The 11,322-nt window shown below is 41.5% G+C and overlaps 1 protein-coding gene and 1 long non-coding RNA gene across 3 annotated transcripts; one reads left to right on the top strand and one right to left on the bottom strand.

Annotated features, from left to right (window-relative positions):
* Window positions 1-521: 521 nt before the first annotated feature.
* On the top strand, window positions 522-3,807 carry pim2 (Pim-2 proto-oncogene, serine/threonine kinase). Its single transcript, XM_008402724.3, has 6 exons — window positions 522-1,729; window positions 2,118-2,269; window positions 2,541-2,749; window positions 2,825-2,994; window positions 3,069-3,245; window positions 3,319-3,807. Exons 1-6 carry the CDS (start codon window positions 1,681-1,683, stop codon window positions 3,468-3,470), a joined length of 909 nt encoding a protein of 302 aa, XP_008400946.2. The 5' UTR covers window positions 522-1,680; the 3' UTR covers window positions 3,471-3,807.
* A 5,217-nt stretch (window positions 3,808-9,024) lies between these two features.
* Window positions 9,025-11,313, bottom strand: LOC145552343 (uncharacterized). Of its 2 annotated transcripts, none has more exons than XR_014088373.1 (2): window positions 10,308-11,313; window positions 9,025-9,433 (listed from the first exon to the last, which is right to left on the bottom strand). It is a non-coding gene; the product is annotated as an uncharacterized LOC145552343 (long non-coding RNA). The 2 variants fall into 2 exon arrangements; XR_014088374.1 differs by lacking the exon at window positions 10,308-11,313 and adding an exon at window positions 9,820-10,289.
* Between the last annotated feature and the right edge of the window lie 9 nt (window positions 11,314-11,322).

Below are 11,322 nucleotides of genomic sequence, written 5' to 3'. Positions count from 1 at the left end.
CCACTTCCAGCATCACTTCCACTTCCGGGTCGGCGGGGTCGGCGGGTCTGATCCGGGATCAGATCTTATTTAAATGTGGACGGCTTCCAGCAGCTCGAGTTTTGCTCCGTGGTTCCAATGAAGGACGACCCGGTCCGGTTCTGTTCGGCCATCAAAAGTCTTATCATGTTCTGTTAGGTGCTGATCATTCCCGGCCTCCTCATCGTCACCTTCATCATCAGACTTATTTAGCTGCATGTTTAACAGCCGAGTTCATCATAGCAGAAACGAATTAAAGAGAAAATAGAAAATGTCTCTCTGATCCCCAGTGATTATTGTTGCTATTATTAATATAAGTTTGTTTTATTTTCTCAGTTGGATGAAAACTTTTTTTGTTTCTTGGAATAAAAAGAGGAAGTTTCTGAAAAGCAGCTGAGAGCTTCATGATTCCAGCCGTGTGTAAAGCTGGAACCGGTTCTGGTTCTGGTTCTGGTTCTGAGTTTCCTGATGAAGGAGCTCCAGTGAGGACTGGTGATGCTGCCTGTCTGGGCTCAGCAGAACCAGAACCAGAAATTTGGTCCAGTCTCATTCATGCGAATGTTTAATTTTTCACATTTTCATCTTGAAAATGTGAAAAATCAGCAGCGCATTTCAGATGAACCCAGAAACTAACACTGCCTCCACTGATCCTATTGTTTTTACACTTTAAATTTTTTAATAGTTTTTGAAAAGATGAGCAGCATGAAATGTTGATTCTGAAGGTAGTGACGTCATGCTGCCTTCAGGGCCCCTCTGAGAAAATGAGGCCAATTGTGGATGTTGAGAAACTTTCAGAACATTTCAGATCAGCATAAACTTCATGTTTGAAATGAGTCATTTTAATATGTTTACACTCAACAGCTAATGGATATGTGTTCATTTAAAAACATGAAAAGATAAAAAGAAAAAAAATTGGAACCTTCCTTGAAGTTGAAAATCACTAATTGTAAAGTTTTGTTTCATTTATGGAAATGTTTTGCACATTTCTGGCAATTTACATAATTTAAAGCGAGAAGCTCTAATTTACACAAAAGGAATAAAAATATCAAATTATGGAGCCTAATTTGATTTTCCAGGCTTCGGTGTTGGTTAAATTTGGATTAGTTCCGACTCCCTCTTGTCCCCTGAACGCATCACCAGCTTCACAAACCGACAGGAAGCTTCGTGCGCGTCGGAGGAACCGCCAGTGTTTTTTAAAGCAGTGCGCGTGCGCGTGTTCAGTTTCTGTGGCTGTGTGCGCGCGCGCACTGATGTTTGAGAGGAAATCGGCCTCGAGCTTCCCGGCAGTTTATCAGCGCGCGCTCCCCGCCTCGTTGATCTCAATTCTACAAATTCTTCCCCACGCGCCGTTTGAATATTCATGAGCTTGAATCCGATTGGCTGCTCAGTTCAAAACACTGAGCACACTGTGAGACGCTGATTGGATAAGGAGCACAGGGTGGGCGTGGCCGCAGAAACGCTATAGAGCGTGAACAAGCAGAGCAGGTCCAGAACCTGCTGCCAGCTCAGGACGGTATCATTTGGCTCCGGACCAGCAGAACCTTCCGGGCTCTGAAACTGACACATCGAAGTGGGAAAACCCCGAACCGAACCTTTTGGACCGATAAACTCCGAGGAGACACGGTGGCTATGACCCGCTGCCACTGAGCCAAACTCGGGGAGATGTTGGAGAAAAGATCCGCGGATCCGAACCTGGAGGACAAACGACGCGGTAAGTATTTTATGAAGCGGTTTCTGACCTGTAAATGTGCTAAATAAATAAAGTTTACTTGCATTCCTACTTTAAGATTCAAAACCGGTTCCGGAAAATCTGGTTCTGGTCCATTAATTCGGGTTTTTATGACGTTTCTTTTCTTTCTTTTTTTGGCTTCTGATCGGTCGCCGTAGTAAAGGACAATTTCACCCTTTTAATGAATCACCTTTAAATGAGCTCCAGCATATTTCTATAAAACATTCAGATGAGTTTATTGCAGAATAACTTAGTTTCTCTAACTGGACGGTACCAGAACCTTAAAGCATTAAACAGTTTTCCCTGAGTTATAATAAAATAATGCATGTGTGTGTTGGGGGTTCTGATGTGGTTCTGTGTTCTGATCCAGGGAAGGAAGCCTTCAGCCTCCGGTACCGCTGCGGCCCGCTGATCGGCAGCGGCGGCTTCGGTTCCGTGTTTTCGGGTCACAGACTCTCAGACGGACTAACGGTCGCCATCAAGCAGATCTCCAGGGACCGGGTCCAGCAGTGGGCCAGACTGGTGAGGTTCACCTCCAGAACCAGAACCAGAACCAGTTCAGTTTCCACCTGAACCCAGGCGGCTGCTGCCCTCTGCTGGACAGGCAGCAGAACCGCAGGATGGGGGTTCCCACGGAAACCTGTGATGTCATTGTTCCATCAGTGGGTTTCCCCCGGTGATGCACTGGTTCCTTAGCCTGGTACCCCCCCCCCCCCCCTGAGACCGGTTCTGGTTCTGTAAGAATTAAATCCTTTATTTTGTGCTTTTTTAACTCGGTCTTCTTGTCGCACAGCCCGGCGAGCTCGGCCCGGTTCCCATGGAGATTGCCCTGCTGCAGCGGCTCTGTGAGGTCGGAGGTCACGGCGGGGTGATCCGCATGCTGGACTGGTTCGAGGTGGAGGGGCGGGGCTTCCTGCTGGTGATGGAGCGGCCGCCACAGTGCCGGGATCTGTTCGACTTCATCACGGACCGCGGCGCGTTGCCCGAACGCCTCGCTCTCAGGTGGGCCTGCGCTCGTTACCTTGGCGACGTGCCGCGACCCCGGCCGCGCTGATGTCTCGGCTCCGCCCCCCGCAGGTTCTTCAGGCAGACGGTGGAGGCGCTGCGGTTCGTTCACGCGCACGGCGTCGTGCACCGAGACGTGAAGGACGAGAACATCTTGGTGGACACGCGGACGCTGGAGGTCAAGGTCATCGACTTCGGCTCCGGCGCGCTGCTGAAGGACGTGGCGTACGACGAGTTCGAAGGTACGGAACCACGCGGTGGGCGGGGCCTAACAGGTCAGTCAGTGGGCGGAGCCTCACCTGTCCAATCCCTGCAGGTACGCGGGTCTACAGCCCACCTGAGTGGGTCCAGTCGCGGTCGTACCGCGCTGAGCCGCTCACCGTCTGGTCGCTCGGCGTTCTGCTCTTCAACATGGTGTGCGGCGACATCCCGTTCGAGCGCGACCAGGAGATCGTTGAGGCCACGCCCTTCTTCACTCGCCGCGTCTCTAAAGGTAAGCACCGACCCGCTGCGCCCTGATTGGTTGAGGTGTGCGTGGTGCTGACCGTGTCCACCCCTTCCTGCAGAATGCCAGGCTCTGATTGGCTGGTGTCTGTCGCTCCGGCCGGAGGACCGCCCCTCGCTGGAGCAGATCCTGACGCACCCCTGGATGGAGGAGGGGGAGGAAGAGGAAGAGGAGGAAGAGGAGGGCGGCTCGCTGCCCAGCGTGTCGCTGTGAACCGGCTGGAACGGAACAGGAAATGAAGTCATGTTACCTTCGCTGAGACGCTCCTCATCACTGATGAGTCTTTATTTATGTCATCAGCTCCTCTTCCTCACCCCTTCAGGTGAGGAAGAGTGATGAAGAGGAGGAAGGCTGAACTCTGACTGATTTCCTTGTTTGTGTCATTAAACCTGAAGTTTTGCCGGATGTCGGTGAAAATCCCCAGCGCTCCGTAAATACCTGTGTATTCCTTCAAAGTGGCTCCGCTGCCACTTGGTTCTGTTTATTTACATTAAATAACAAGTTCTGGATCAGAACCACGATCCACGTTTGAATAAAAACATTTTCAGACTCTGGTCGTCGCTTTGTTCCAAATTCAGATACTTTATTAATTACAAGGGAAATGAGAAGTAAATCATTTATAGATTCTTCAGTTATTGATGGCAGGAAGGATCTCCTGTAGCAGTCTGTGCTGCAGCAACGCTGAAGAAGCCTCTGACTGAATACGCTCCGGCAGAACCTGATTGATTTTATGAACAATCCTTCTTTGCATCATCATCACCAGAGGATCCACAATCAGAACCAGAACAGAACCAGCCTTCTTATTCAGGCTGGTGAGCCTCTTTAGCTCCTGGTTCTGGTGGTTCTGGTGGTTCTGGTGGTTCTGATGGTTCTGGTGGTTCTGATGGTTCTGGTGGTTCTGGTGGTTCTGATGGTTCTGGTGGTTCTGGTGGTTCTGACAGATCCAAACCCTGAAGGATCTTCTCTCTCTGTTCCTTCCTCTGGTCCAGATGAACATCCAGGTGTTTATATTCCTCACCTCTTCTTCTTCTCCCATGATGGAAATCGGGTTTGACCTTTGACCCTGTTCCTCCTGAAACCAACAAGCATCTCCTTTGTTTTGTTCCCATTTCAGATGATTTGACTGTTCCCTCACTTTGACATGTTTTCTATAAATGATTTTTGTTCTGTGATGAACCAACATGCAGCTTACAGCTCAGTGACGCTTGGCTGTCGCCCCCTGCTGGTGACTAAAAATACTCAGATCACTTATTTATAAACGGTAAACTGTTTAATTTACAGTCAGAAAACCACAATGTGTTTCGCAGTAGAAATAAAAATGCAATACCAACATAAACTTTCACCTGCGGCAGAACCATCAACATATGGGGGAATTTTCCTGCCATAATCCAAGAGCATTTTCAGTCTGAGAGCAAGAATTCATGTTTTTTGTTCTCAGAACTTTTAATACTTTTCCTACATTTTTATTTTGAAAGCAGGTTCATGTCTTTCTTCTCAAAACCGGGTTTGTTTGGGTTCTTTATCGAGTCCTGACGCAAAAACTGCCGGTCTGCTGGTCCACAGTGTACATTAGCATGAGTGTGTGAGCCGGTGACCCACGTGGTAGCTGCGCTGTGACGTAAGATGGGCATCAGCCAATGGAAGGCGGGCCCTGTGGTAAGGTCCATTTCTAGACTTCGGGGAAGTGTATTACCCACAATTCATTGCTGCATGTGACGTTTTGAGTTAAAAGGCGGATTTATGAAAAGATTTTGTTGTTTTTTCCGTCTTTATAGAAAATTCAAAGAAAATATCACATTAGTAATAAAAAGGTTTGATATAAACTGAGCAGAAAAAAGAAGAAATAAAAAGAAAAGTCACAAACTGAGGAAAGTAAAACAAAATGTCACAAATGCAAAACAAATTTCAAATCTTAAGATATGTTGGTACAAAGACTTTTGTGATTTTATTTAAACACTAAAATAAAATTATTTCATTTTAAAAATGGAGGTGATTTTTAGAAAGCAGTATTTGTGAATAAAACTTACCTTAGATTAAATTATCACAATTTAACTCTTCATCAACGTTAGAAGACCAAATTTTATTAAATTAAAACTCAAGATGGAATAGAATTATTGTATAATATCCACTTTTGAAAACTTTCTAAAAACATTCATGACAATTTAAACATTTTTTTTTATTGTTTTAAAATCTGTCATGAAATGTGGGAATTTATATTTATTTTAAATTTCTTTTGCAGAAAGTCATTATAGGAGAAACTTTATGTATAATTATGAAATTAATATCTTAAGTTTCTTGTGGGAGTGGAATAGAAAGATATTCAGTTCTTATTGTCATCATGATTTTTAAACAAATGATTTTTAAACATGTTTAGTTCATAAAGTCACAACATTCATAGTTTATTATAAAAAGCACATTTTAGTTCCATTTTTATTTTTCAAGCATTTTTATTATTTTTCATATATGTATAAAGTTATTAGCTCCACTTTATACCAAACTAACTTTTAGCTGCATAAAACAGATGGTTAAAATTTCTGGTCTCTATTAGTCAAATAGACGGATAAACTGATTATTAGAACATTTTAAGTTCATCTGTTGATAAAATCAGTTTTCAAAAGTAAAGTAATGAAACAATTTGAGATTATATTGAATTTTCTGTATCACAACAAACTTAAATCTCCAATAACGACTTACAGAAACACCTTTACTGAACATTTAAAATCATCTGTTTAGCAGCAGAACTACGGTGACCAGTCCTCCATTTTGGATGTGAAGCTACGACCCAGGGCCGTTCTGCCACTGACCCCTGACCCCTGATGGGACTTTGACTGAGCCCAGAGGCGCTGGACCAGCCTGAGTCTGAGGAGAAGTTTTGAGTTCAAGCGTTACAGGTTTTGAGAAGAAAGACACGAAGTCCTGCTTTTAGACTGAAACTCTGGAATTATGGCAGGAAAATCCTCCCATAAAATCTGAGTAAAAACATTTCAAATTAAATTGGCTGAATTTCGTGTTTCTTTGTGTTGAATCTGAAAGTTTTTTTGACTAAAACTCATAAAAAGCTTGTTCCAATAATCAAGATGAGATGAAATAAAACATGAACAATCATCTCTAGTTCTGCGTTTGTTTCAAAGTTCAAAACTTCTAAATATTTCCCAGCTGAACAGTTTGTGATTTATTTCCACTTAACTTGTTTATTTTGGTTCTTGTACCTTTTTATTATATTGCTTTTTATGGGATGTTACAATGAAATAAATGTTTATTTAAATTGTTGTAAAATATGTTTTTTATAAATAGAAATCTTTTCTGCAGCTATAGGAATAAAGTTAGAGGAGAACCAGGAAGTGTCTGGCTCAGAGAGCTGCACTGCAAGGAGGTCTCACTCTGATCAATTATTTATCGGCGCTGGAGTCATTTCTGGATCAGTTTTAAACAAAAATAAAAACATTTTAAAAACCTGCAAAATTACACATTCAGGACAGAAATTCATGCTCTCTGTTCAGAGAGTTAATTGATTATAAATTGATGAGTATGAAAGGGGCAGGACATTTTAAGATATTGTATCTTCTACCTGCTCCTTTTCGAACAGAAAATATAAAATGTCACTTGGGCAAAATAATTTGTATTAACTTTTGTTTCTTTAGTTTGTGTTATTCTATTTTTTATTTCTTGATTGTCTTTTCTGTCTGTTCGAAATAAATAAATAAAATAAAGATGAACATAACTAGGTTTTGGTCAGCAAATGTCTAAAAAGTAAAATGAAGGAAATATAGATCTCAGAGTTACTGAAATGGTTACTTGAGAAAAATTGAGAATGGATTATTTTTATTTCCACACAAATGTTTGAATTTGTTCATCCATCCATTTTCTTACTTCTGTTTGAATTTGTACAGCCTTTAAATCAGTAGAATGGGGTTCATGCCACGGACTTCCGTTTTAGCACTTCCGCATTTTCATGCCAATAGAATGGTTCCGGTTCACAGGTAACAGGATGCTAACAGGTAACAGGATGCTAACAGGTAACAGGATGCTAACAGGTAACAGGATGCTAACAGGTAACAGGATGCTAACAGGTAACAGGATGCTAACAGGTAACAGGATGCTAACAGGTAACAGGATGCTAACAGGTAACAGGATGCTAACAGGTAACAGGATGCTAACAGGTAACAGGATGCTAACAGGTAACAGTATGCTAACAGGTAACAGGATGCTAACAGGTAACAGGATGCTAACAGGTAACAGGATGCTAACAGGTAACAGGATGCTAACAGGTAACAGGATGCTAACAGGTAACAGGATGCTAACAGGTAACAGGATGCTAACAGGTAACAGGATGCTAACAGGTAACAGGATGCTAACAGGTAACAGGATGCTAACAGGTAACAGGATGCTAACAGGTAACAGGATGCTAACAGGTAGCAGGATGCTAACAGGTAACAGGATGCTAACAGTGGCTCCTCAGTCCTGCAGGACTCTTAATGATGCCTATATAATTATTCAGACGTCCTGAAACGCTCCAACAACAACAAAGGATTTAAGCTGGATGTGTCAACTTCACAATAACTGAAGGTAAGTTAATAAATGGTTTGTATTCATCATAATGCCTCATATGTCTGACGTAGCTAACAGGGACTAGCTTACAAAGATGCTATGTAAATGTTAAGTGTTTTGATTATCTGTGAAGTGTGCAATCTACATATCTATGCTTTATAGATAAAAATAGATGTATATCTATATAAATATATATTGATCTGTCTATATTGTGCCCAAGCTATCAGTCGGAGCTAAAGTTAGCTTCCGAATGTAGCATCTAATTCGGAAAATGGCTAAAGGGCGATTACACTTAATTTTTCACTATCTTGAGCTTTTTTAATGTGTTGCACTTTAAAAACAACACCTAGACATTTCAAACTTAACTAGATTATTCTGTACTAACAGCAGAATAAATATTTGTGAAACCTTACAATTGATTTGTGAAATTTGTAAAATGTCAGTAGATTCCAGAACGCATTAGATATTAATTATTAATTTGTGATTGTTATTTTAACTTTCAGTTTTCTTTATTTTTTAATCTTTATTATAGTTGGAGTTGGACAGTTCAGTTTGGTGGCTTCCTGGACGGAGAGATTGGCTGAGATAATGTTGTCAACAACTTTTCTCCTGCTATTAATGTTTTACTTTTCTTTATATAAAATATTTCTAGTTGCTCTGTTTCCATTTTGCTCTATTTTTTTATTTTTACCTTAATGCTCACCTGGTCAGGTGAGGTGGAAATGAACGTCCTCCTGATTACTGACTGATGTCAGAACCACTGAGCTGGTTACATCAGATCTGAATCTTTATTTCTCATTAAAACGACTTCTTGTCATTTTAAGACATTGTTATAAAATTTCACCTTTATTCTGCTGTAACGACTCATTCTTAAAATTAAAATGTCTTGTATCCTGACCTTAATAATCCCTATAACTCACAGAGCAGATGGTTGAAATAAAGACATTTTTATTTATTTTTATTTAATAAAGACAAGTATTTTCTGTGATTTTATTATAGAAACTGACGAGAGAAATAGATTAAAATCAAATCTGGTATGAATAAAAATCTAGTATCATCCAGCCTTATTCAGTATATTATATTATATAACTAACTACATATTACTAAATATTCACATTTCTTTGCTGGTTTAACATAAATGTGTTGCATTTTAACATCTAACTTGAATTCCTGACCTACATGTAAATACTTGATATAAACACAGAGAAAAGGGGAAAAGTTTGTGAAAAGTAGATTAAATTTTATTGTAACAGGACATCAAAATGAACAGTGAATATTTAATATACTTCCTAGCAGCTAATCAGACATCAGACTAGTTACTGGTGATGGAAACTCGTCTCTGGAGGAGAGGAAGTCCGGCTCGGCCCGTCCAGGAAGTCCGGCTCGGCCCGTCCAGGATGACTGCAGGTCAGGGAGGCCAACAGCGTCTGCAGGTAGATTTATGCATATCTGGTGCTCCGGGTTCCAGATCCTAGTTTAACCAAGTGAATAAAAAGTTGGTCCACGTTGTGATGACCCGGCAGACCGTGGACTGATGGACGGCGTACCGGTCAGCTGGTCCAGGTGTTTGGATCCAGTGGTAATCAGCACAGCGATCATCAGAAACATCACGAGGTTTACGATGAAACCTGAACATTAAATCTAATAAGTGTCCATATTTAGCTGCACAACGTAATCAAAACTAATATTTAGCTCTTTTTGAGAGTTTTGCTTAAAATAAATGGACAATATCAGGAAATTAAATGTTTAAGTGAAATAGTTCTGGTATCACAAAGAAACTGCAAAAAGTGTTTCAGAGTTTTAACATCACTGAAGTAACTGAGTAAAGAGTGAATTAAAATACTACTTAGAAAATGCAGGTTAAAATCTGAATACTCTTGAAAGTGAAGCTGAAATTAATTTAAACTAGCAGGCAGAGAACAGAGTTCACCTGATATCTGCACCAACAGTGAGACAAACAATGATGCATATTAGAGGCATTAGTTTATAGAAGTGGAGGCAAACCTAAATTTACCATTTTAAAAACAAAAAGCAGCAGGAGGAGAAACTTCATAACCTGGTTTTCTAAGCAGAATCTCAGAGGAAAAAAGAGAAATTACGTCTCTGTAATGCAAGAACAGATTATAGCAGCCAAGTGGAAAAATTCACTGTAACGTGGATTATAATTATGAAACAGCAAAGGTAGATGTCATATTTTCAGGATTCGGGAAAAACATGATTTGTTCCATTTGTTCTGTGGGGTTTTTATGTGGGTCGGTGCCACTGAAACGGCTGTAAAGCGAAGGTTTTGGACCTAAATCTGACTGTGTGGTTTGGATCGGGCTGAAGCGTTGCTGCTCTCGGTTGTTCTTAAATTACCTGCTCGGTATCGGAGGGACTCGTCGCTCCGACTGCATGTTAAATGTATTTTATATAATTGTCACATAAAAAAAACTAAGGAGTTGCCTAAAAATAATTCATACTCCGTATAACACAAACTCATCAACACACATATTGACTCACCTTGTGCCGAATCGCTGCCTCTGTTCTCAGCCTGTTCCCGTTGCAGTGGATTTCCTCCTGCATTATTTTCCTCCAACAAATTATTCCAGTGAACGAAGCTCGTATCCCTTTAAACCTCCGTCTTCCCGTTTCTGACGCTGGATCTTCAACATCCTCAAGCTTTGAAATAGCAGGCAGCTACAAACCGGGTGTTAGCTTTGGTGGCTAAGTCTTGGCTACAGTCCGCTGTCACCTTGATATCAGCAGGAAAATGAAAAAACTAATCACTGGATGGTACCGGCTAATTACTGGACACAACGACACACCACAAAACTCGGTTGTTGTACCAGTAGCTCACAGATATTTTAAGTTTTACGTCTTTTTCATGGTACAGATCTTGCAGCTTTGGGTAAAAACAATAGGAGCAAGCAGGGAACCAATCTATGTGGCATAAATTCAAACGGAAATACGTCACCACCTCTCGTGGCATATACCCCATTAGAAGTAGTTTCCTTCAATGAGCAGGTGACCCCGCCTCTCGCCCTTCGACCCCTGGAGATGGACACCAGCCACCAGGGATGGATGGATGCAGTAACTGCTCTCTCTTTCTAACCTCCAGTCTGTCGTGACAGATGGCCGCTGGTACTGATCCTGGTTCTGATCCTGGTTCTGGTTCTGATCCTGGTTCTGGTACTGATCCTGGTTCTGCTGGAGGTTTCTTACTATTAAGGAGGAGTTTTTCCTGTCTACTGTCGCCCCCTGCTGGTCAGGAGGAGTGATGCTGCATTCAATGACTCGATCTTTCGATGGGTTTCCTTAGAATTTCCTAAGCTGCTCTGAATAATTAACTGTTTGATAACTAGGACCAATTAGGAAATTTCTGAGCGAATTGAAATAATCTTTTCTTTTTGCAAAGTGTCTTGAGACAGCGCTTGTAAATTGGCGAATTTAATTAAATAGTAACAAATAAGATATAGATTCAGAATCTTTCTTTCTTGTTGTTTCTGTCCGTCTGCCTCCTGCAGAGTGAAGCATC

This window comes from Poecilia reticulata, chromosome 7 (assembly GCF_904066995.2).
Source record: "Poecilia reticulata chromosome 7, P_reticulata-male-v2, whole genome shotgun sequence".
Lineage (NCBI taxonomy): Eukaryota > Metazoa > Chordata > Actinopteri > Cyprinodontiformes > Poeciliidae > Poecilia > Poecilia reticulata.
Note: the sequence above shows the minus strand (reverse complement) of the source record. Positions and strands in the feature narration are given on the sequence as shown.